General features: G+C 42.5%; 1 protein-coding gene across 14 annotated transcripts in view; it reads left to right on the top strand.

Moving 5' to 3' along the window:
• MSI2 (musashi RNA binding protein 2) overlaps window positions 1-15,948 on the top strand; it is a 410,355-nt gene extending 394,407 nt beyond the window's left edge. For 7 of the 14 annotated variants that reach the window (XM_035139780.2, XM_035139777.2, XM_035139771.2 and 4 more), the window contains 3 exons: window positions 2,489-2,697; window positions 5,221-5,298; window positions 10,520-15,948. In XM_035139780.2, the coding sequence (XP_034995671.1) occupies window positions 2,489-2,697; window positions 5,221-5,262 (251 nt within the window). In that variant the 3' untranslated portion in view covers window positions 5,263-5,298; window positions 10,520-15,948. The remainder of the gene's footprint in view (window positions 1-2,488; window positions 2,698-5,220; window positions 5,299-10,519) is intronic. The other 7 variants (XM_035139782.2, XM_035139774.2, XM_060268510.1 and 4 more) reach the window with 3 other exon arrangements.
• Window positions 15,949-27,146: the final 11,198 nt, after the last annotated feature.

Genomic DNA, 27,146 nt, shown 5'->3' with positions numbered 1-27,146 from the left:
CCTCCTTCTCAAAGCCCAGCATAAGCCGGCACCACTGGCCTATCACCAAGGCCTGCCCATGTCTGCGTTGTGGCCATTTTGAACTTCCCTTGGATGCACCCATCCTGCCAAGACGCCTCACCTTATCAGAACAGCCACCTCTAGCTCACACTAAGGCAGCCTCCATCTGGCGTGATTTAAAGCCACTTCCATGTGGAGGCTCTGCATCACTCACTTCAGAAGCCTAAGCATTTATTTGCCTGGGTAACGGAGGCTTTCTGGTGAGCTGTCAGCAAGGCCTGTATCCACCTTACTGAACTGGAAAAGAAAAGTCTGCTCTAGCAAGTTAATAAAGGGCCTCTGAATATCTCAGCTGGATGTTTTTCTCCATGAGTGAGAACGCCAAATGTTAGCTTGACATTTAATCTTTAATATTTTTTTAAGTACTTTGTTTTGCCATTTCAGTCCAGCACAATGCAGTTACTTTCCTAGACCTTTCTACCCAACCTTAGTGCTGATTGTGGTCACCTATCCCTCTGCCAGACACTAGGGATAACTGCTTCATGGATTCTCTCCATGCACACAGACCCCATTTTATCTCTACCAGGTTAATACTTAAAATATTTTGCTATGGGAGGGGCTGCACATTTAGAGCTGGCCTTTACTTTAGGACTTTGCAGAGTTGTGTTGCTCAAGATGTACCAAATTTGTTGTTGTTTTTTCAATTTATCCATTTTTAAGTATGGGTGTTCGTTAAGAGGTAGAAAGATTCCCTTTTGATGTGTGAGGCTTTGGGGAAAGCCCCTCTTTTCCAGGAAACGTTGTGGAGTTTTCTGTAAATAGACAAACAGCTGTTTTCCTCAAAAGTGTGGAATCTAGCAAGATGCAGAAAGAAAACTAATGTGAAATGCCCAGGGGCATGTTACTCCCAGATAGTATTTTTCTCTCAGCTTGGGAAAGGGGAGGCAGGATTCCCAACTATATACCTCCAGGCAACGTGGCATTTTGACCTCTGGGGCTGGGGAAACTTACAAGCTTGCATCTTTGGTGGGCTGAAAGATTCAAAGTTATGGTAAAGGCTTTGCAACCTCCCATTTCACTCTGCCCAGATGTATAGAGGGAATGGTGCTCTGTAGTTTGTTGTCAGAGAGGGCAGGCCCTGTGTCTTTTTTGCTATTTAATCCTGTTTCTTTCTCTCTTTTTTTTAAAGAATTTTTCAGATACTTCCACCAATTATTTTACATATCAAACATCTCTAGGCATTGCAAATAGACCAATAACAGCAAATGTTTATTTAATAACAGCGTTCCTGGAACATCATTTTCTGGGTTTGCATTATAGTCTGAGCTATTTGAGAGCATCTTGTTCAGTATAATTAAGCAATAGATTTTGAAAGGTCAAGAATGATCAGCTCAAGAAATAGCACTGCTTGCCTTGATATAGTCATGAAGGAAGGTGGATGGTCTCAAAGCATAAAGCTGGCAGTTCTCTCTCTTTGTAGCATACTACTTATGGTTGGGTCCTCCTCCTCCTCCTCCTCCTCCTCCTCCTCCTCCTCCTCCTCCTCCTCCTCCTCCTCCACTAAATCTGCTAATTTCACTTTTTCTACCAAATAGTTGTCCAAAAGAGCTGTATCCTGCTTTCAGCTAAAGGAGTTTACTTCCTTATTACTATTTACATTTTTTCCCTCCCTCCTTCCCTCTCTCGAAATAATTAAGATTATAGGATTGTTTCTGCTTCTAGCTACTCATTTCTTTGTGCATTCTGGTAGTGCCCAAATAATAGTTTTGGAGATGGAGACAGACACTTATGGTACTATTATAAATTAGGAGAGGAGGAAAGGGAAACCAACCCTCCTCTGGTACCTAAAACACCCCAAATGTTCCATTGCATATCATTTTTTTGTTTGTTTGTTTGTTTGTTTGTTTGTTTTAAAGAAAAGCATTTCAAACCTCCCAATCTTCATGTACCTCGAGAGCTAAAAAGTGGGTGGGTGGACAGGACATATATTTCATCTGAAAGTTTTCAGTGGATCCAAAAAACGGTTTTCTTTCTTTGCTTATCAACATTTAATATCAATATTAACACAATGTGTAGTCTAAAACTAGTTCCTTTGTAGTTTGCATGGGATGTGAATGCTGTCTCGACGTGCCCAGATCTAGAAAACTCGTTTTACTACTGCATGAGCATCAAATCAGATGTCGAAAAATATATATTTTTGTGATAATTTGGTGAAACTGAGCACCTACCGTCTCTGGTTGCAGTAGTGTGTTGAATGGTTTTTTTCCCCTTCTCTCTTTATACATATTTCTAGATATTTGGAGCTCCAAGCTTCTTAGTAGTATGGGCTGACTATTATTGAGTATTTGCTCTCCTATCGCATGGCCTTGGTTAAGTGTTAGAAGTTGGACCTAGGCTGTTTTCTTTTCTTTTTTTAGTGTTTGGCTTTGTAATAACTGTGCATGCTCGGCTTCTGGCCTCATACCCAGCTTTATTCTCTGCACACCAGTCTTGAATAGCTACAGTGCTCAACCGAATTTTGGCGCACCCGCTTCCCCGGCAGGCTCCAACCCAGCCCGGCCTGGAGGATTCCCAGGGGCGAACAGCCCGGGTCCTGTTGCAGACCTCTACGGTACAGCCAGTCAAGACTCCGGTGTTGGTAACTACATAAGTGCTGCCAGCCCCCAGCCTGGCTCCGGCTTTGGGCATGGAATTGCTGTAAGTAGTCCTCTTTGTTTCCCCGTTTCTCCTCCTAGCGTGTCCTGGGCTCTGAAATGAGCAGAGTTCGTCCCTCCCACTGCTGTCAGGGTAGGCTCTTGTTAGAGAAGCTACTACTCTTCTAAATAGGCCTTCAAAGCCACACAAAGCCAGGACTCCTACCTGTCACGTGTATTAGAAGCTAAATTGAATCTATTTGTGTGGCTCTGCCTTTGCCCCGGCATCCTCTATGGATTCCATATATCTGAAGCTTCACTTTCTTTTGATTGTAACAGCAAACCGTTACACTTCCCTTGCAAGGTACAATAAAACTTCATTCAGCCAGGTCACATATTCAGATCTTTTGCCAGGTACTGGACTTGCATTGTGCTCGTTATTCCAGATAAACGTCAGCTGCTGAGAGGTGTCCATTTGACAGAAGTTGTACTGTGTATTTATTTCTGTAAAGGAAGGGGGTGGATTTCCTCTGATCCATCACAGCACACCAAGTGTCTTTTTTATTTTAGCAATGTGTGTGCGCTTCTGTTTAAGGAAACCTGTTAAGTTTTTTTTCATAGCAATCTTACCCAGGTGAGAAATCTCACTTTAGTGCTCCCACCCAAGCAGCTGAAAGTTAAAAAATGCCACACTCCTACAAAAACAGGAGTGCTTAATTTCCAAAGGTGTGCTTAAGTTTTTTTCTGGCTATAAGCCACCCCCCACCCACAAAAAATGGTTACATGAGCTAATTTTAAGACCCTAAAGTACAAGTAGATCTCCACTTACACATAACATTCCGGCTATTGTACCTGTAAGGAAAGTTGTGCAAAGGCAGAATGATCCCCAGAACAACTCTGCACAACAATTCCTCCCTGTCTAAAATCGTCACTGAGTGGGCCTCCCCCCACCCCACTCACTTTGCTTATCGGGCTCTGGAAGGCCCTGGAGGGCTCCCATGAGATCTCACAGGAGCCGTTGCATAACCTCGGACGACCCTCCTGGGGTTTTTCCCTGATCTCCCAACCCTCCGTATTTTAATTTTTTTCTGTGGTCTGGAATCACGTATGTAAAACCAGTGTAAGATGAGATCTACCTGTACTCCTCCAAGCAACTTCCATATCCCAAAAGTTATATTATAAAGGTTGATAACACTGCTCATGCTCCCAAGAACCTGGGAGCAGCTCCTTGTACCCTAACCCTTTGTCAAATGTAGATGTATGAATATGCATAGGAGCAATTTGCAGGAACACTCCTATAACCTTAAAACAGGAAGCAAGGAATGGCCTGTATCATGCATTAAAATTTAGCTGGGCTAGAAATGAAGTACTGATATAATAACACTTAGCATGGGAAGTTGCCTTGCTCTGCACCTTACCAGATACCCATGAGTGAATGGATTCACATCACCAGAACAGGGGCTTCTTTCTGTGCCGTTTTTATCTAATCCGTTTTTGGAAGGTGGAAAATGTTGTATAGTTTGTGGGTGGAGGAATGGTAATGTGAATCCAATTTATAAGGAACTGAAGTTGTTGCTTTAAATCTGTTCATCTGCAAAAATGTTAGCAAGTTTTTAACGTATTTTTTTCTCAAGCGAATACAATATGTTTTAGAATTAATGTGGTGTGATTATTAATTTGGAAGCGGAAAATTACTAATTTTCGAGTGGAAATTTTGCTCAACAAATTTGCATGCAAGTCCGTCCCCCGTCCCCAAATCTCAATTCTACTGTGTTCAATTGTGTGTGTTAGCATGAATGTCTGGTGCTATTTAGTGGCCAGTTAACCAAATTATTTTAAGCCAAACGGATTATTCCTGTCCATTTTCTTGTATCTGTAGATATATCCTAGTTAACCCAAAGTGCAGACAAAGTTCCAAAAGTGTTTTACTGCGTTAAAAAAGTTTAACACCCGGACATATATGGTTTTTGTTTTAATTCCATTCCCCTTGTAATGTCAGCTGGGTAACTTGCAAAATCCCATTGGATCAGCTGTACAGTGAAATACAGATTATTATTCTGTTAAGACCTACATCAATCTAAACTGCCATCTATCACCACTTTGCAACACCCCTCATTTCCATTTTTCGCCTAAAGAAAGAAAAGATCCGGTTGTTCTTGAAAACGTGTGCGCTGTTGACCTTTTGCAGCAGCCTGGCTTCCAAAGAATAATACAGCACTCAGCATTGTGCTTTGTCTGCACTAATGTGGCCTTTTAAAATTATTTTGTGTGTGCCTGCACACAGCTGGCTCTTTAATTTTACGTTCAATAACATTCTACAGAAAGTAGCTGCCTTTTTAATACCTTTCACACCATCCATTTACTAACAGCAGCTTAAGAAATTTACTTTTCAGGTGTGATCTTGGAAAAATATCCCTAGAATTGAATCCACAGAGATGTTAGCAGGACTAGATTGCAGCTTTTCTAAATATTCATGCTGGCACCACACACACTTGAGACTTTTGATAAATCCATGCAAAAAATAAATAAAAATCACAATCTCTTCCCATGTATCACACTGATGACATTAACAATTGTACAATTTTAGGGGCCTTTGATTGCAACGGCTTTTACAAATGGATACCATTGAAACGTTACACAGGGTTGGTTGCCATCTCACTTGGAGGTATTCCAGTATATAGCATTTATATTTTCAACTATGTCCCTTATATTTTGTCCTTTTTTTACACTTTTCTTTCTTCCTGTCTTTAAATCCTTTTTCCCTTGTAAGATTATTATCATCATCATCATCATTATTATTATTATTATTATTCAGTTTTCTGGGATGGAAAGTGGAAAGGGATCCTGAGCAAATTTTGTTAAGTGTGTTTACATTTATTTCATTTTTATGCAAACAATTTGATTATTCAAATACAAAGAGTTGTTGAGGAATCCTCAACCTTCTGTGAGCATTTTTTTAATAAGTACCATTAATGTGGACTAGAGACTTGTGGAAAAAGCAGCATTCAACAGTGCAATGCTTTATTGCTTCAAATCCACCACTAAGTACTACATCAAATGCTGTAGCACAATAAGGACTGTTAGTACTTTTGGAACAGCTACCTCAAATTAAAACTATCCACCTACTAATGTCCTATCTGGATCCCTGCCTGTTTCCTACCCTTCAACTGACCACCCCAGTGTGGGGTCTTTGCATATCGAATTAAAATTTTCGCTCTAAAGAGTAAAAACAACTCCTAGAAAACAGTCCATGACCAGCTTATATACATATATATCTAAATGTGGTAAATGCTTTATTTTGCTGCTAATTGCATGCCTTCTAAATTCCAAATCAATGCATGGAATTAAAATAATGATTGCTGAAATTAGGAGAATTTGGCATGATGCTTGTGAAAGGCTTTATGAATGTCAGAGGGGTGAATAAGTATATGGTGGTGTGGTTTTAAGTGACCCAAAGTTTTTCGACCATGAACAAATCAATTTTTTAAAAGGTTCTCAAGGATGCTAAGGCATTTGAGTTGCATCTGTTCCACATACAGCCTTGCAAAACACATAATAATGCTCCATGATTCTCATCAGGCAGCATGCTCTGCATCACTTAATGAAGGCTGAGTTGCTCCTTCCTACCCAGAGTGTGATTTGAGGGCATGCGATAAATATTTGCCCACCTTCAATCCTGGGGAGCTGCTGCCTGAGGTGGATGCACCAATGGTCTCACTCAGTATAAGGCAATTACATATGTTTCAATGGAGTGTGATCTCAGTGATTGGCAGTGAGATACAACAAAAAGAAAACCAGGACACCATTCTAGATGAATCAGGATTTCAAACTGGTGCCATTAACGGTTGCTTGCTTGTTATGTTAAAGGTAGGTAGCCGTGTTGGTCTGGGTCGAAGTAAAATAAAAAAATTCCTTCAGTAGCACCTTAAAGACCAACTAAGTTTTTATTTTGGTATGAGCTTTCGTGTGCATGGTATCTGAAGAAGTGTGCATGCACACGAAAGCTCATACCAAAATAAAAACTTAGTTGGTCTTTAAGGTGCTACTGAAGGAATTTTTTTATTTTGTTATGTTAAAGTTACTAATAGCAACCAGGGTCAAATGCAGTCTTGCTACTCACAGAAAAAAACACTACACGAGCAGTTTAAAATGGTGTTCTGGTGCTAACAAATGTTAACCAGGTAACCATACACGGCATTAATTCACCCAGTACCCACATGAGTGCTGTAACCACCATTAACAAGGCAATAAGCAGTGGCTGAAATAAGCCCATTTCAAATGAAGAGCATTTCTGTAAGGTAGGTAGATCAGAGATGAGGCAGAGGTACTAGCATAGCTCAGTTCATGGCAGAGCTAAGATATGAACCAGGATCTACCGAATCATAGCTTCCTCTCCGACCTGTGTTTTTCACGTCTGCTCCTAAACACCCAAGACCACGGAGCAGGAAAGAAGCTTGGGGATCAGAAGCTCAGAGGTCCCAGTCTGTGCTACCTCCATCCACTGCAGCTGCCTTGTCTGACAGCTTCCCATAAGCCTATTGGAAAAGCCAAGCTACTCAAGAGGTTTCCAGAGACAGGCCTTGCTTGAAACAGACCCAGAGCCTTATAGCCGAGTGGGCACAAACTGGCAAAAACACACTCTAGTTTTGCCCTTCAGTGCACCCCCACCCCCACCTCCATCAAAGAGCACAGCTTCACCTTCATACTTGGTTTTGAAGTCCTGTGAAGAGGGCCTGTTTGTTTCAGAAAAAGGAAGACTTTACATCAACTATTGGCATGCTTTTTCATCCAAGTTGTTTGCCAACCACATCTCTTGCTTTTCTAAAAAAAATGTGTAAATGAAGTTCCCCCACAGGTTCCTGGAGAGCAGGCATGTGTCTGGGATGGCTCCTCCCTCTGGCTGGATCCAATTATGGCCCCAATTAGATGAGACTACCCAGGGGAAGAGGGACGCGGAGCCTAGTGGTTGCCGATCAGAAGGGCAGCAGTTCGAATCCCCGCGACGGGGTGAGCTCCCGTTGCTCGGTCCCAGCTCCTGCCAACCTAGCAGTTCAAAAGCATGTCAAAGTGCAAGCAGATAAATAGGTACCGCTCCGACGGGAAGGTAAATGGCATTTCCGTGCGCTGCTCTGGTCCGCCAGAAGTGGCTTTGTCATGCTGGCCACATGACCTGGAAGCTGTGCGCCGGCTCCCTCGGCCAGTAATGCGAGATGAGCGCCGCAACCCCAGAGTCATCCACGACTGGACCTAATGGTCAGGGGTCCCTTTACCGTTACCTTTACCCAGGGGAAGGGAACATCCTTCTTACCAGACCACCCTGCCTCATGAGCTGGATGGTTGGGATCAACTTGAGCTTCTAGCTTGTCTTCTGTATTTCCTCCTTCTGTGCTTTTCTCTCTCTCCCTGCCTCCCCTTTCACTCCCCATCTGCTGTTAGAAACTGGGGGCATTTGGGAGGCAGTTCCTGCAGCACAGGAGGTTTATGGTTCACACTGGCACAATTGCACAGAAGAGGTGGCAGAGAGAGGGGGGGGCCCAAGTGGGACAGTGGAGAAGATTGTGCCCATATGGCTGAGAGGGTTGGCACAATCGCTCACCACAGCAAGCAGGCATCATGAGATTCACTGAGGTGATGGAGAAGCCTGCAGAGCCCATTTGGATCTCTCCCCACCCGCACCTCAGCCTTGGCTGGCATCAACAGCCAAACACTATGCCCCGCAGCAGGGCAAAGTCAATCTCAAAGGGAAACGTGTTGTAGGAACCAGAGGTCTCTGAAGCAGGTGAACAGAAGAGCCCTCCAAGCCACGTCCAAGGAAAGCTAAAGACCTGGACTACAAGTGAACTGTCAGTGGAGGGCTTCAAGTCCTCCCAATACTGAGCTTGTCTGGGGAAAAGGAATTCTCAAACGTTTTACAGGGGTACTGGTCAGAGAGATGCAGGCTGCCTCCTCACCAGCAACAGGCCCTTCTCTACCATTGCAGTCCCCCTGTCCAGACTGGAAAGGGGTAAATATGTACCTAAGCCCCATTGAAGGAAGAATGGTGCACTAAGTCAGCATTCCTTCTGCCCTCTTCCTCTTCTCCCTCCTCTTTCCTATTCTCCATCTTCTGGACACAAGTGGTCCATCTTAGTGGCGCATTCCATAAGGCTTGGAACCAGCAAGGCCAGCCTGTTCAAGAATGCATACAGCAGGAAGTTAGAATGCCTAGGGCAGAGGCTCTCTGAGTCTGAAGGCTCCCTCTCTTGAGAGGTCAAAGCAAGGAGGCTCCTGGAACTGCCGTAAGAAGCCAAAAGCTGCCTTTCCAGACCAGCAGCACTGCATGGCCATGACTTGACTCTCCTTATTCAAGAGTTATGAAAAGCTGAAGGGGCATACCAGGAAAACATAAACCATCACACAAACTGTTCAATAAGTGACACTACTTCCCTTGCCTAAGGTGATGGGAAAGCTGAATGCACCAGCAGTAGATTCCCCCAGGAATCCATGATAAACATGCAGAGGCAGCACTCGGCAGTGATTTGGAAGGGGATGCATTTGTTGTGGGTGGAGGAGCTGGCCAACAGGGATGATGTCTCCAAAGCCCATAAGGATGGTATGAAGAAAAACTCTTTTGGGGCTACACGCAGTAGGAGGAGCCATCCCAGACACATGACTTCCTTCCAAGAGCCCCAAGAAAACAGAGGTTCTTCTCACTCACAAGTAACTCCAACCTATAAATTTTTTAAAGGGTTTGTCCTGAACTCTGATTTTGAGGACCTTGTGGCTCCACAGCGCACAGCCTTAAAAAGAAGACAACACTTGGAACATAGGAAGGTGCCTTATACTGTGTCAGACACATTGGACCATACAACTCAGTGCTATCTACACTGGTTGGCAGCAGTTTTTCAGGGTTTCAGACGGGGTCTCTCCCAGCTTTACCTGGAGATGTCAGAAGTTGAACCTGAGACCTTCTGCATACAAAGCATGTGTTCTGCCACTGAGCTATGGCCCTAGGACCATGTTATTGTCAATATTAACATCCCTGGCACTTAACATAACCCTGATTTTTTTGCATGGACCTAGAAGCAGAGAGTCCTTGTTTGCAGCGTTAGCTCCCTGCCTGTTTCTGTTTTACGGGTAATTCATATTATGTGTAAGTTACCATCTTAGCTCCCCTTGTAGGTCAGTTGCCTAAGAGTCTCAATCACCCCAGTTCCTCTTTCCCTATCACATTTCTCAGCAGATGGGTGCAGTTACCACATGAATAATAGACTCTATGTGTATGCTGTGGTGGCACTAGAAAGCTGGAGAATTTGATATTAGCCACCGAAATCAGATTCCCTAAGAATTTCAGCTTTTTTAAAAAAAGAGAGAGAAAAGGTTAAATTCTAACCTTGTACCTGGAAGCAGCACCTGGTAACATATCAGAAGTTGGGTGGGGGGAGGCTAAATCTGCTTTCCACCAGTCAAGGGAGGGGACTCATCCACGCCAAATAGCTCTCTGTGAATCACAGAATAAGGAGGCATATGACATAATTGCATAGTGTATGCAAGCGTCAGATTTCCACTTTCCCTGTTTCTGAACTTGAGCTAATGTGGTGCAGCATTTTGATATTCTTAACATACAGTTGGTTACACACAGCTCTTGGATATCAACATGCATAAGTCCCTTGCCCTTTAACACAAACGTATGGTGGCCTGTTGGGAAACAAATGACATCCCAGGTACACCACATACAACGTGTGACCATAAAATCCTTAAAAAGGCCCCTAGAATGATTAACATGTCTATGAAGTGTTGGCTATAATTGTTGTTGTTTTTATCTATTCTCTCTCTCTCTCTCTCTCTCTCTCTCTCTCTCTCTCTCTCTCTCTCTCTCTCTCTCTTTTCACAAAAACGCACTGTAGAATATATCTGGATGTCCAGGCAAGACAGGGCGAAGTTTCTGAATGGTTCCATGTTTAGGTGATACATCATCAATCAGACTTTGAGCATTGCATCATCACCAATAACCCACACAAACTGGAGGTGGCAGTCAGCGGACTTGGGTTGTCCACAATCTCTATCATCTCACAAACCTGCTGTACTATATAGAACAACAGCTTTTTAAAGAAAAGAATATGTGTATATATATATAATCCATTTTGTTCATTTTATTATTTTTCTTGATGTTTTTTCCCCTTTGAAATCTATTTTAATCACTCTTTTGTAGTATTTTGACATAGGCTTGTAGTCACGTAGACATACTACTTTGTGTATTTAGAAAAAGCCTAACCATAATATAACTGTTTATATATTACGAGGGTTTTTTTTTTTTTGCTTTGCTTTTTAATAACCTCCCACCCCTTTATTTTGTTTTATGTACTTTCGTCGCTTAAAAGAAGCTGAAGTGGTAACACGATTCTCAGTTGACTGGTACCAATTCTGAAGCTAAAAAACTTTTTCAGGTGGAATTTAGCACACACTGAATTTAGAATTAGAGCAAGCAAGACAAGTGAGCAGACATATTCTATTTATGCTGTATAGGGAATGGGAGGCTGGCTCAGTAACAAGATCTCTAGCAGTTCTTTGTATTAGTTAACCTAATTATATCTATTTTCGGCAATAAGGCAAGGACTACAAAGTTTTTTGTGCGTCCTTTTTCTATAAGTGCATTTTTTTTGTTGTTGAAAAAGAGGCGATATAAGGTTTTTTGAAATTGTGATTTCTGAAAAATAATAATACTGTAAATACAATTCCATTAACTTACATATAAACTATTAAAAAAGAGAAATGCATAATATTTTTGTGATGGAGTCAGACTAAGGCAGTTTCTGTACTGAACGGAAGAAAAAGACAAAGATTAGGGGCCCCCGATCTGCTGGAAGCTTTTATTCCGCAAGTGCTTTGACGTGGACAGAAGAGGCACAAGGGCAGGGAACTGCCCTTCTTGGCTCTCATTCATCTCTCCAGCACATGGAACGGCAAAGCTCCCAGTGGGTTGCACCCTAACATTTTTAAACGTTTGAGATCAACTGCCAGAGCTGGCCCATAGCAGTTAGATCAACACTGTTTAGCTTGCTCTGTAGGTGTTAGACCTTATAACTGTACTAGCGTCATACCAGCATATTAACTAGACATCTGTGCACAGCTTATAAAGTAACAGTCTAGTTACGTTTTTAAGTTAAGAAGAAGAATAAAAACTGCGTTTTCCCAAGATTGAAAAAGCTACAAATATAATATTTAAGACGGTATTTAAAAATTCAAGCACACTTTTTTTAAACCATTCTTTAGATCACCTGACTGACTGTCCATCCATTTCAGCCACCCTGACGCCTTCTATAGCTCTCTGGCCAAGCGCGTCCACTTGGAAGCTCCCACGCTGTGGGCAGGGGGGCAGATTAAGCCTGCATCTTCTCACCTCATCCATTCTTTCCTATATTAACAAATTAGGGAAAGCAAAGTTGTTGTTTTTTTTAAAAAAAGAGAAAATATTGTTCTGAATACCTCAGTGCTACAAGTTTATCACCCTAGACGCAAGAGAAGATTTAATTTATTGTAGATGAAAACAGATTTGAAAAAAAATGTATAAAAAACATCATTGCACTGTGACTGGTAGGGAAAAACTGACAATTTCCAATTTGCACATGTTTAATGTTTGGCTGTTATATATATGGTCCTCTGCTGGAGAGGAGTCTTATGAAGGATATTTTTTAATTTAATTTTTTAAATATGGGTCAAATAGGCCAGCAACAGCAACTCGAAGTACAACACAGTAGGTGATATTACAAGCATAACTATAGTGTGGATATATTCTTTTTTTTAACATTAATATTGACAAGGTTTATTAATATTTTTTTAAATTGTTACGTTTATAAATTTGGTACTCTAGGTACAGCCAGAATAAGACACTGAATGCGACATTTGTTAAGAGAAAAAAAAGCTGCTGCGCTCCTATTTTTGTAAAACTTTACTAACAAGTAGGCTAACATAGTTGTTTAATAGACAAGTTAGAGCAAAGCATCTTTGAACACTCACCGAGGCACCATAATGCTAACCGTAAGGAGGGGGGAGGGTCTTGTTTTTAAACAACAAAAAACATGGGTTTCTTTGTTGTTGGTTTTGGGTTTTTGTTTTTTGTTTTGTTGGTTGGTTGATTGTGTAATGTCTTTGGTTGTATTATTATTATTTTCTTATTTCAAAACAACCAGGTTTAAAAGCCAGAATGCTGGACGCTTTTTAAAATTGAGACTTGATCAAGTAGTACACTAAATAATAATAATACTATTAATAATAATAAAGAAAGAAAAGTAATTAACTGCAAACCAAATTCCCTGAGAGTCAAGTGTGTTTTTAAAAAAAAAGTCAGGGAATTTTTATTATTATTACTCTTTAATCAATGTAGATGACATCAGAATACCACCTATCAGGGACAACTTCTCTGAAGGCTCCTTTCAAATGATGTAGAGTTCTCCCTCCCAGGAGCTCTGCACAGCTCCCATTCATTTCAATGGAGCTTTCCTGTGAGGAGTTCCCGGGAGCGTGTGCCTGTACTGTATACTACCATGTGTTCCTCCTCGTCATTCATTCCCTGTCACCTCATAGCAGATTATTTGATCATTGTTGTATGTTAATAATGTATAAAAATGACTATCTTGTAAGAGTGCTGTCCTGATGCTAGTGTAGTGAAAACCCCTAACCCCTTCTCTTTTCTTCTCTTTCTTCCTCTTCTAGTACATATTGGTAGTTGTATTGTAATTAAGGTTAAATACTTAGATGTAGTTATTCAGATTTAGGACCAGTAAGGATAGAACTTTCTCTTATTTAAGACAAAACAAAATGCTAATAATTTTGGGCAGGTGTTTTTTTAAAAAAAACTTACATTTTCTTTTTGTGTTTTTTTTTTCTTTCTGCTGATCTCATGCGGTTTCAACTAACCAAAGGTCTCACAATGTTAAAAAAAAGAAGAAGGAAAAAAATGCTAGCAAAACTGCTGCGGCATTTTATAGATTCCCCCACCCTTTGGCTTTTATAAAGAGGGTGTGCCATACTACCTTAAATGCTAACGCTAGATATGCAAAACTGGATTTTTTTAATTTATTTTTAAAAAATAAAAAGAGGGAGGCATGGTATAATAAAATGATTTTACTAAGAGAAAAATATTTTTTTAAAAAAGAATGCTCAGAAGAAAAAAATTGATAACCTGTGTGAATATGTTTTAGATGTTTCTATACCTTTTGAAAAGCCCCAGCGGCCCATAGCACAACTTGTGTGGAACCTGGTATGTTTCTGAAGTGGCTTCCTAGGCTAAGGTTCATTTTAGTTCCCTCACTCATCAAGAACTCTGTTCCAAAGGATTTGGGTTTGTTTGTTTGTTTTTAAAAACAATTTTAGCACAGAAGGCTCAGCTGCATCTTTATTTTAGTCAAGGAGAGCAGGCAAAAAGCCACATCTTCAGCATCTCATCATTTTGTTCCAAACTTCCCCTTCCAAACAATGCCTTGGAGTTAGCAAAAACCAAAATGTAGGATCAGAATGGTGTAAACAGGGATTGAAAAGCACCACTCAAGTACTGTGGTGGATTCTTTACACACCTCCATGGAGAAAGCATTGGAAAATGCTGCTTTGTGCCTCAAGTTAAAAGTTAATTTTTAAAACAATCTTGTGAAAACCAGAGACCAGGAAACTCTATGAGAAATTCTCTGCTTGTTTCCGTGGCATTTGGATGTCAAAATTGATCTAAAATTTGGAAAGAGCTTGGCATGAAATCCTGGCATACTTTTCTTTTTTGCTACTGACTTGAACAGAGGGCCAGAATTTCTCTCACGGGATACTGGGAGTTTTTAATTCACATTGCCTGTTTCTCCTCCCACCAAAGGTGGGGAGGGGAAAACAAAACACACACCATCCAATCTTAACTTGATTAAAATGAAGAGCAACCTGTCCCTTTTTTGTTTCCTATTCTACATAATGTTTATTTTAATTTGAATTTGTAGCTTGGACTTTAAGGTAGCATGGCTCTGTTGCTGTAATTTTCCCCCTTGTACAGCAGTATATACACAAGCTGATGAATGTTACACATCTTGCTAGGCTAGTTGAATCATTAGGTAATTGTTGGTAAATAATAATGACCTGAAAGGTGTACAGACTTTTTTTTAATTTTCTCTTCTCCATCACCCAGCTATTAACCCTGAACGATTCTTTCAATCTTGAGTGTGAATGAGGGCTAGGGACTCCAGCCACCAAACCACCCTGTTTCATTTGCCATCTAATTCAATGCAACATAAAACAAAACTAAAGCAATATAGTTTTCCTACATTTTTTTTCTTGAAGGTCAGCCATGGTTGTGTAATATATATATTGCATATGAAATTGTTTACAAAAAAAACACTAACTACTTATTTTTTACTCTTGGGTGTATTTGTTTTGAAAGGTTTCCTTTTTGTTTTGTTTTGGGGTTTTTTCTGAAAAGCAAAATGGTTGGAAGAGCAAACTGAAGCTAGTCTAACTATGTTTTGAATGACAGGGGGCCTTAGACACACTGGCAGATTCCCAAAAAATCTGCATCAATACACTGTAGAGTTTCATAAAGTGCGCAGAATCTAATTCCAATCCATTTTCTCACTGTGTGGAAGCACTACATGAGATTCTGCAAGCTAAGCAATACTTTAATACTGTAATTTTAAAAATTACCAAAAAATAAAAGGAATTCAAAATCAAAGTGATCTGTTTGCCAGTTACCAAACAATCAGAATGTATTGTCTTGATAGAATTTTGTTTCAGACAAAAACAAACAAACAAAAAAAGAAGTCACCCGTGCTATAGAATAACCTGTGTTTGTACATATGCCAACACCACCACATGTGTGGGATGTGAGTGTCAATTGAATTCTAGTGATAGCAAAATAATCTCACTGTATATGTTGTACATGTTTTGAATTCCATCAGTAAATCCAATGCAAAGTCTCAGCATTTTCAGGTGGTTCTAAATGTACTTAATCAACAATGACACAGTGGCCAGGCCTAGCCCCTTCCTTTTATATTTTAGTATGAACTGATGCGAACTTTGGTAGTGACTTTTTATATACATATATAAATATATATATACATACATATATATATATACGTGTATCTATATATATCAAGCATCTTTCAGGTCTCTGTGTATGGCTTTCCGAAGCCCTGTTGTAAAAATATACTACATGGATGGGGGTCTCTCACATCACAGATGTGGAAAGTATAATTTTATATTTGTATTTTCAAATAAATAAGTTTGTGAAAGGTTTCCATCCTCTACTGTGGTCCAGAAAATCAATGTGTTTGTCTCAGAAAAAAATAATAAAAAAATCTGTTTTGAACCGTGTTGTGTGATGTGTCATTTGCATCAATCGCTTGACACCTAGCTGTTAATGTCTATTTTTCCACTTCCCTTACCTGCATTCATCTCAAAAAGGTGCCCATATGCTCTGGTTAGTCAATCATCATTTCTTAATTACTCTGTTACAGCGGACAAGGTGTTCTACGCATTTCCACATCTGCTAGGGAGGAGACATAAACCTACCTGGCATGAAGGTTCTTTTCTTGATAACTAGATGCCCCGTTCTTTTAATCATGCCTGTCTCCTGTGCATCAGGACTCTGAAAGGCAAAGTTTCAAGAAAGACTTCAGAAGGATGTGTGTGACATCACAGCTCCTAGGGATTCATGGATTATTTTCCAGTGTCCCCACCAGGTGGATGCTTGCAAAAAGAGTCACCGGGACTCCTAAAAACTAAACCATCAAACCATTTATTAAGCCACCACCAACTAGCATCAACTTGACCATTATGGTTTTGGCTAACAAGAGGTGTTTACCTGCCCGTCGGATGCAATTGCCTTGGAAACTGGGGCTTTCCATCTTTTAAATGACTAAATTTATTTTATTTTTACTGGCTATTTTAAATTGAGGGAGTTGAGAAAGGCTGGCATGGCTTGTTCTCTTGTGAGCTGCACCATGGTACTAATTATTAAAAACCAGCCTTTTGCATCTCTAGGTTTCTTGATTCAAAAAAGCTTATCACTCTTTTCTTTTACAAAGAATATTAGAACTGCCTGAAGAGGTGCAAGGACCTGATAGCATACAGTTCTTTGCCAGACTAGACTTCAATGTATTTCTAATTTTGTATTTTTGGGGGGGAGGGGGAATGCAGTATGACTATCCAGAGTGATATCAGAAATTAGTCTACAAAGGTTTGCTTCAGCCCCCAATTCAGGCAGAACACCACTACCACTTTGCATTCACCACAAGGGTAAGGTTATTTTATTTTATTTTAGCTGGGGCGGGGAGCCCTTTCCCATCTGACTTACTGTTATCTACACCATGAAGATAACAGCTGGTGACTCCTTGGGGCAATTAATTCCTGGTGCTAAAACCAAGAGGGAATGATGCAACAGGTGTGGGGAGCCAGGTGAGGGCAGAAGTGCTGTAAGGAGAGCCCTGCAGCTGGATCAGACCAAAAGCCCTCATTTATACCAGCATCCTCACTGTGGCCAATCAGATGCCTTTGGGAAGCAGGCAAACAGGATCTGAGCACACCTGTACTGTCTCACCCCACTTGTGATACCCAGAAACTGGTACACTGGCTCATAGTGAGTTCCAGCACCTCTTTTTCTAGAAAAATAGCACTGCATAAAATATAATAAAAAATCAATATAAAACACCACTAAAAAAATAGGGGGGGGGGAATTAATACACCACGGATAAAACTAAGTAGTACACAAACACACACACACACGTCTTTAAGAGGCTTTAAAGCTGATTACTAATTTCAGCCTCTCAAATGCTGAAGGGGGAGCCATTCCAAGGGTCGGGTGCCACAACTGAGAAGTCCCACTTTTGTGTTGTTACCAAGCGAGAATCCATTAGCTGCAGAATGACCAGCAGACTTTCCTCAGAAGATCTTACTGCTCAGCTTGGTCTGTACTGGAGGAAGTGAACTGCTAGGTACCCTGCTTTCAAGTGACTTAGGGCTTCCCATATCAACAACCAAACCTTGTGCTTGGCTCAGTAGTTAATCTGCCAGTTAACACTAATATAATATAAGCAAACTGGGTGCCCTACTTAGTATCTTGAAAGCTGCATTTTACAGCAACTAAGTCAGGCACAAGGGTAGTCCCACGTGTAGTGCATTACAGTAATCTAGATGTGAGGTTACCAATGCATGAATCTAGATGGCAAAGCTATCCCTGTCCAGGAATCAACTAGTTGGGAATGGGTGCTCCAATCCACTGAGGTCACCTGGACCTCTAGTGACAGTGACATATCTAGGCACAGCCCAAAATAGACCACCGATCCTTCGCAGGCAGCATATACTAAGACGGAAAGTGCTAGCTGATAAATGACAGTAGCAAGAAAATTGCATTGTATCAGGAGAAACCGCTTTGCAACACAATAAATAAATAAGGGAAAACTGCATACCAAAATGTGTTTATTAGTAGAAATTCACACCCTAAATTTCTGGTGAATTTTCATTAGAATCTTGTATTTTTTAAATCACAAATTGTAACAGGAATGTAGGGAACTGAATTTAAGATCAGAAAAATGAAGAACTGAAAAGTCCATTGTTCGGCAGTGGAATTTGCTACCAAGGAGTGTGGTGGAGGTCTTTAAGCAGAGGCTTGACAGGCATATGTCAAGAATGCTTTGATGGTGTTTCCTGCTTGGCAGCGGGTTGGACTGGATGGCCCTTGTGGTCTCTTCCAACTCTATGATTCTATGAAAAGTGACAGTTCCATTCGTCTCTACACACCCCTAACCAGAAACCCCTCAATGAGTCAAATATTGAAAGTTATAAGATACCTAGCCTTTCAGATGAGCTGGAACTTCACATTTATAAAAAAAGGAAATAATCTAGCTCCTAGCTTCATCTTGGATGGCGACAAGGTAGGAAAAGGAAATGGGGACGGTGGAGACTCCACGAGGGTCTCTGCCCCCTCTAAGGGCACTTCTTCCATGGCTGAAAGAGAGACCTCAGCACTCAGGTTGCTTAACAAGAGAAGATGGACATGGGGCTGCTGCGGTTGAAGGTCAGCGCCCTGCTGACTGCAGGATGGCCTCGTCTCTGGAAAGCAGTCAACCCATCAAAGCCTTAATGGGACTGATGATTAGTGAGGCACCGAGGGAAAAATTAGATTAGAAAAACAAATGAAAATCATTTAGGAAGTGGGGCTTATTCGCGATGGAAGGCTGCTGCTGTATCAAGGCAGGCAGGCAACAATTTGACTTCCATCCAGGAGAAGGAGAGCGGGTCTGGAATACATTAGTGTGGTGGGAGGCCGGGAATAGCAGCCACTTAACCCTGTCATTCAGCAAACATTAGTGAATTATGAGTGTGTTACTTGTTGGGTTATGTGCTTGCAAAATGCCCAACGGCCTCCTATATCTCAGCTAAAAATATGCTCCTGCGCCTTTGGTTTCAACAAACTGATTTCTATTTTTATTATTGCAGACACTCCCCCACACAGCTACCCACTCCCCAAATAATCAGAAATAAGTTTTCTGTTCCCCTTGCAGCTTCTCAAAAATTTAAATCAGAATCCCAGGCCAAGCCTGCGAAAGAAGCCAAAATTTCTTCTCCTCGTCAAATTACTACCCTTGATGAAGAAAACAAGTCCTAGAAATGCAATTTAGGACCTTTTCTTCATGCCATAAACATGGGTGGTAGATTACAATGGGTTTAAAATGCTGTTTCAACTGCATAAATCTTACTATTTAACCTGAGCTGCAGATAGGTGCATTGGGGGGGTGGGCAGAATTATGGGAGGGAGAGGGAGGTTGCTTTTTGCTAACAGCTGTGGGGTGGAGCTCGTCACAAGAGTAAAATAAGACCCAAAATTATTCAAAGGCTGTCTCTGATTAGGGCAGCTGCAGTCAGGAGACCAAGCTTCCAGGTTGCTCAGTGTTAAGTGGCAATTCTTCTATGGAGGGTGGGGTGGGGTTGCACCTGTTGTTCTATTTAAACATCCATGAATGGGTGTACTGTGGCCAAAGGTTGAAGACCAGCTAACTAGTTTTCAGCGAGTCGGAGTTGGTATGACAAAGAAGCCATTTCCTGTGGTGTACCTGAGGACTCTGATGAGAAGCTTCTACAGGTTTGTGACGTATTGCCCTTTGGGTGGTCATATCTCTATTATGTCCTTCATGAACTCTTTGGGAGGGGGACCCAAAACAAATGCCTGTCTCCAATCAAAGCAAGTTCCTAGATCTCATGGTAGGAGGGGATGGATAGATAGATACCACCACCCCAGCCAGCACACCACCGGAGGGTTTTTAAACTGGTGATTGACCTTGGTGCTGTCTGCCTGCAGAGCATGCACTCTGTCTGCTATCCATTTGTGGACTCCCACCTTTCCCTTTCCTACAACTCATTTCCCGACTCAATGTCCTTCCGTCTCACCTACGATTCCTACATTTCAGTCCTGAACCCACCCGCCCCCGTCTTTAAAAAGCTGCACCGTGGAAGCAGAACGAACGGCACAATTATGCAGCCATGAGGGCTGGTCGAACTGTTAGGCACAGAGAGGCAACCACTCCAGTAGCAGCCCCACACGGAACAAGAGCTGTGTCTGCCGCGTGGCCTGTCCTGGCCCCCTAAACTAGCTGCTGCCCTCAGGTGTGGTGGAGGAGGAACCTTGGAAGCTGCTCTATACTGAATGAGAACACTGTTCCATCCACCTCAGTAGTGTCTGCACTGACAGGCAGGGGCTCTCCAGGACTTTAGGCAGGGAGCATTCCCAGCCCTGTCTGGAGCTGCCACTGGGGGTTGGCCAAAATGTAGCAGAGTCAGGGAGTGGGGCTTCTGGATCGCATTGATGGCCCTTACCATTCCCCCCACTATTCATGAACAGAGGCCAGCAGCCTCATAGTTAAATACAACACTGTTTGAAACCCTATCTATAGTCCAGTGGTGGCCGACCTATTTTATTCTTGTTGATTATTTGTTCACAGTTCTGCCACAAATCCAGTCCAAAGTAGGAGGCAGGCCATTAAGTACATCCCTTTGGCACTGGGGAGGTCAGCAAAAATGCTGGCCTCATTCCATGTCCTACCTAGGTGTGTGGGCCTTCCTGTCCAACGTCCTTTGTAGTGCCCTTTGAACACTACTGCTTTGGGCACCAATACCTCAGGTTGCCCTCATGCGCTAATCTGTTGCTGCTTTCCCTTCTGCAGAGATATAGGCCAACACTATAGCTGGTCAGGCACCATAACTAAACCCATCTCTGTACATTGTGCTCCCCAGTCTGTAGGATGTGCAACAGTTGTCTTACAGCCAGGGGCCTGGCTTCTGGTTATTATTATTATTACAGTCATACCTCATGATACATCCACTTCATGTTGCGTCTTTTCAGGTTACGGATGCGCTGAACCCAGAAGTCCCGGAACGGGTTACTTCCAGGTTTGTTGCGTCCGTAACCTGCGCGCATGCACAGAAGCGCGTCACACACGTGCGCAGATGCGGCGCTTCATGTTGCGGCCTTTTCATGTTGTGAACAGGCCACCGGAACAGATCCCGTTCGCAACATGAGGTACCACTGTATTAAGTTCTTAACCCGAGGTACTACTTTTGGGTTAGCGGAGTCTGTAACCCGAAGTGTTTGTAACTTGAGGTAGACCACTGTACAAGTTACTGATTTTGTCTGTCATAAAAGTATAGTTTCCATCCAGAGGGGGATGCTGTAGGAGGAACAAATTAAAGCTACTTTGAAAAAGTTTTCTTTTTAGGTAGGGAAATGACCCAACCCAGCCAAGATGGTGCAATTTCCGCCATAGCTGAACTTTTGCTGAGTTCACCACCTTGGCCTCCATACTAACTGGAGAACAAAATAACTGCATTGTGTTAAGCAGTTTCTGCTATAGTTGCTTATTAATCTGCAGCGCTCTCTCCCCCCCCCCCCCCCCACAACCTCCTCCCTCTGCTGCTGGAATGAAAATCTAGCTGCTATCAAGCCCACTCATGAAAGCTGTTTAGCAGAGGAAACCAAAACCAGCATTTATTAATTATGAACTTAAGTGCCTCCTTTCATGGATATTTTCAAGGGCCTCCTTATTATTAATAAGAATAATAAAACAGAGGGTGCTTATTAAAGCTCATTCGTTATACAGCATATTGATTACCGACCCGGGGGGTGTGTGTGTGTTGCACCGATTAAAAGTGTGCACATTATACTTGCCACCCCTGCATGGCATTAATTTTGAAAGCTGTAATTCAGACTGATTATTACCCTAAGGATCTTCCTTTTTCTTTCTTTCAAAAATAGAATTTTTTCTATTCTACTCCTCCTCCCCCACCACACACACAACCCTCACACATATGGAGAAGATCAAATAACTGCCTTCTATAATGGACCAACCAACAATTGACTCCTATAAGCATGGTAAACAAAATGAATCTTCTCTTCCACTTCCTCTGGGGAATTAGCTTTTATTCTAAACTATCAGATCAGGGTAACCAAGAATTTTGAATTGGCAGATGTGGGTGCATTCACACTTTACATCCTTGAGCCCCTCCAGAAAAGTTTTTTTGGGGGGGCAGTTATATTCTGCAACATATCAGTTACACAGTAACAATGCAATGGTAGTGTCCATACATTCTGCTTTTTTATAGTGCAACAAAAGTGCTATAGCACACATACACACAGCTCCCCAGAACATTTCTGATATGAAAAGTTACAGGATTTCAGCAGGAAGCTATGGGACATGCACCAATTGGAAACAAAGCTATATGCCTGCTGTGAAACTTTTGCAAGAGCAAACAGGATTGAAAGTGGGGTTGTATTTAACTGCCCCGATACCAGCATGAGCACAAAACATCGTGAATGTGAAATAAAAAAAGATGTCTGGAAGGGCTTTAAATGTGAACTGAATCAAACTCCTTCCCTAACAGCTGCTGTGTAAACATGCATGGGCTCGGGCTGCCTAAAAGATGGTGCTCTCCCAGCTAGGATAAAAGTGGCCATTGATTAGTAAAGGTGATGTTATCCCCAAAACAAATTCAGAGATCTAAGCACTCCAAGTACCCAACACCATGCCACGACTGATTGGCAAGAGGACACAAATGCAGCCCCCCTAGGAGACAGATGCAGAAGCAAGTGTGAGAGTCAATGTTGCTAAGCCGCTGGTCCCTGGGGTTCATCAGTGCATTAGAACCACCTGACACCCAGCAGCAACCTTAAGATTGCTGCGTTGGGAGTAGGGATGTCAGAGAATTCCAATGAAAATGGGAGCAGAATGTGCCAGGGTTTCCTTATTCATCCCATATCTGGAATGGAAATTGATCCAGTGAATACGATCGGTATACACTGTTGTTGTTTTAAGTCCACAAAAGATACATAATTGATTAACACCCCACACAAACAAGCACATCTGCAACTGGGTTTCCTTTCCACTGAAATGAAAGAGTGGGATAATGTAATGGTGATGTAATTGCATAATTTATGGAATTAAGAGAAACTGCAGGTATAGGGTGGTATATAAATTTAATCAATCAATCAATAATTGCATAAACTACATAAGTTATGTAATTTTACCACAGTGGTGTGCAAGACAGACAACCAAGTTTTCGGCGGAAGATGACCTGCAGCAGAATGGAACAGTGCTGCATGTGACGAGTGCAGAGCGGAACAGAAAAAGAAGCCTTATTACATCCCTAGTTGGGAACCACAGATGGGTCATATTCTGTCCTGAGGCAGATCATGCCTTATTATTTACAGGGAACCAGGCAGAGGGCCTTCTCAGTAGTGGCACCTTCCCTGTGGAACACCCTCCCTTTATCCCTTCAGAGATAAAGAACTGCATAACTTTTAGAAGACATCTGAAGGTAGCCCTGTATCAGGAAATTTTTAATGTTTGATGTTTTATTATGTTTCATTATATGCTGTAAGCTTCCCAGAGTGACTGGGGAAACCCAGCCAGATGGGCGAGGTATAAATAATAAAATTGTTGTTGTTGTTGTTGTTGTTATGCCACTGGCCTCGCTACCACTTCCTTGTTTATTTCAAAAATCTAATTCATTCTATTACACACACACACACACACACACACACACACACACTTAACACTTTGTTATGTTGTATTCAAAACAGCTTATGACTTAATCAAAACAAAAGAAGAGTCAGGCATCAAAAATCAGTAATTCTAACATAAAACAACACAACAATGAAACACGGAGAGCGGTGCCAATTTTACAGAGCAATCTTCAGAGATTTAAAGCTTGCCGGAACAGCGGCAGCAACAAGTCCTAACTGCCGACCTAAATGCAACAAGAGGTGGAACCTGGCAGAAATCCTGGAAACATCTTTATAGGGTGGGAGGGCATTCTGTGGTCTAGGTAGGACCACTGAGAGATGCCCACCTGCATGATGGAAATAGTCCACTCCCCAGCTTCTACTAGTGGCATAATATACTGCCTTTGAAAATGGAGGCGGCATAGAAACCTCTCCTCCATGAATTTGCTTATGCTTTCATTGTACAGTCCCATCTTCTAAAGTGTCGCAAGGAAAACCAGGTGTTTTGGCTCACTTAATATATCTAAAAATTCCTTCAGTAGCACCTTAAAGACCAACTAAGTTTATATTTATATTTTGGTATGAGCTTTCGTGTGCAGATCCGTGTATCGTGTTTCAGATCCGTGTGTCTGAAGAAGTGTGCATGCACACGAAAGCTCATACCAAAATATAAACTTAGTTGGTCTTTAAGGTGCTACTAAAGGAATTTTTTTTATTTTGCTTCGACTCAGACCAACACGGCTACCATGGGCGTAGGCAAGGGGGGGCAGGAGGGGGCAGCTGCCCCCCCCCTAGAAGCAAAAAATTAATGTATTTTACAGACCATAACCAGCACTTTTCCCCTCCAAAAACTGAAGTGGAAAGGGCTTTGCTTTAGCAAGAGCAGCTAAGTCTCCGCTTGCTGGGGGGGGGGCACAGCTGTAACAAAAACACATCAAATAAATAAAGCAAAGTGGCTACCAGTAGTTAAGCAGTTAAGACAATGGAGCAGATATCCCCAGGCAAGATTCGATAGCTGACCATTTCACCCTATTGTTCTTAAGTGGGAGTTGTTAATGAGCATTCAGGAGCATTAAGAGTTCTATTGGCGATTTAATGAGGGTGCAGACTCGGAGGATTCAATTTGACTAAGGTGGCTCTGCAAGGCTAAAAGGAGGTGAATAAGAAAGGGGGGGCTGTAGCTTTGACAGACACAGTGATGTTTATAAAAAGCAGTGGTGTTCCAGTCTGGGGGGGAGGCCCATTTTTGTTTAGGGCTTCAGGTCATAGTTCAACTTTTTTAGGGAGGAGGAAAATTTTGGGTGAGCTTTTTTTAGGGGTGCCAGTGACCTACCAGTGATCTACCACAGACATCCAGTGATCTACTGGTAGACCACAATCTACCTGTTGGACGTGCCTGCTGTAAATCAAGCAGAGAGAAAGCTGCTTACAAGGCTCCTGTACATGCAGAGTTCCAGCATCACAGCGTCACCCAGAGGCACCCACAAATATGAGTTATCCCTCTCTCTATTTCTTCCTTCCTTCCCTCCCTCTTCCATCCTTAATAAAATACGGGGGGGGGCAGATAAGCCCCACATAGAAAGCCCATCAACATGGGGGGATGACTCTTTCAAATACGGTATTTACCAGTAATTGGGGGGGGGAGGCACCTAGGCCTCTAGGAGTTGGCTGCTATGCCTAGGAGTAGGACAATTCAAGAAAGCAGAATGATGCATATGCTATGGTAATATATCAATAGAATCATAGAATTGTAGTTGGAAGGGACCACAAGGGTCATCTAGTCCAACCCCCTGCAATGCAGGAATTTTTTCCTAAGGTGGGGCTTGAACCATGGTTGAAATATTATGCTGATATGCAGCAACGCCTCGGAGCCGTCGTGGCTGCGGCCATGCCTTGCCTCGCCCTCGCCCGCCCTGCCACCCCCTCTCGCCTGCCCGACCCTCCCGTCCTCTTGCTGCAGAGTTCCAGCATCACAGCGTCATCCAGAGACACCCACAAATATGAGTTATCCCTCTCTCTATTTCTTCCTTCCTTCCTTCCCTCCCTCTTCCATCCTTAATAAAATACGGGGGGGCAGATAAGCCCCACATAGAAAGCCCATCAACATGGGGGGATGACTCTTTCAAATATGGTATTTACCAGTAATTTGGGGGGGGGAGGCACCTAGGCCTCTAGGAGTTGGCTGCTATGCCTAGGAGTAGGACAATTCAAGAAAGCAGAATGATGCATATGCTATGGTAATATATCAATAGAATAATAGAATTGTAGTCGGAAGGGACCACAAGGGTCATCTAGTCCAACCCCCTGCAATGCAGGAATTTTTTCCTAAGGTGGGGCTTGAACCATGGTTGAAATATTATGCTGATATGCAGCAATGCCTCGGAGCTGTCGTGGCTGCGGCCATGCCTTGCCTCGCCCTCGCCCGCCCTGCCACCCCCTCTCGCCTGCCTGACCCTCCCGTCCTCTCCAGCCAAGCAGGGTAGCCGCCAACGCTGCCAGCCCCAGAAGCACAAGGTGGCCGCTGCCTCCGCCACTGCCACGATGTCATCAGGCCCGCTGGCCTCTAGCCCCGCCCACATTACCACTTCGTGGCCCCTCCCCTCCCGTGCCTTGGCCCCGCCCCTGAACGACCATGGCTTGCCCCCCCCTAGTTTTGATCCTGGCTACGCCCCTGACGGCTACCTACCTGTAACTTAATATATCTAGCTATCTGTATCATTTAACATGTCATATGATGCAAAAGGATTCACTCATTTTTTAAAAGTACAGAAAGGGGGTTATTCCCAGACTCTTTACCTCCAGCGTTGTTGAATACAGGGCCCCCACTGAGTCAAAGGGTCCCCCAATTGTTTCCTGACACTTGACCCCATTTCCTGTAATAGTTTACTGGTGAAGAAACAAAACCTTTTACAGTCTCGTGTGAAAAATGTGAACTCTTAAGAGGCAATTTCTCAGGGAACCACTGTTGAAAGGGAAAGCCCTAATTTTAGCTTTTTAGTGGAAGAAAACAAAAGGGCTGTTTCCAAGAGGTCCTGGCTTTGTTTGGCCCCCCCTTTTTTACCAGCAACAGCTGCTGGGCTAGACAGACCCCCCTTTGATATCATGCCATGAATCCACTTACAGATGCTTTGTCATGCTGTCATCTATGCTCATAAAACAGTCAGAATTGGCTATTCAACAAACACACAATCCAGAGGTGGGGTGGAGGGAGCCTAAGGCCCTCAACATCAGAAAAGACCCCCACTAAGAGACCCATGGCCACAAAAGACCCAGAGCAACCCTGGCATGCCCTTTATCTTGCCTGGACTACAAAGGATCTGCAGTGAGGAGATCCAAACAGCTCTCTGAAGCTTTTTATAACCTTTAGCAGACTCTGTTACCACAGCAGCCACTGTATGAAGCAGAAGATTTTGCACCTGCCCACCCTGAAAGACATCTGAATGGGGATTTGTATTAATCATAGAGCTATAATAGAATGATAGAGTTGGAAGGGACCATCTAATCCACCCCCTGCA

This window comes from Zootoca vivipara, chromosome 15 (assembly GCF_963506605.1).
Source record: "Zootoca vivipara chromosome 15, rZooViv1.1, whole genome shotgun sequence".
NCBI classification, from domain to species: Eukaryota; Metazoa; Chordata; class Lepidosauria; order Squamata; family Lacertidae; genus Zootoca; species Zootoca vivipara.
This window is presented reverse-complemented; position numbering and strand designations above follow the sequence as displayed.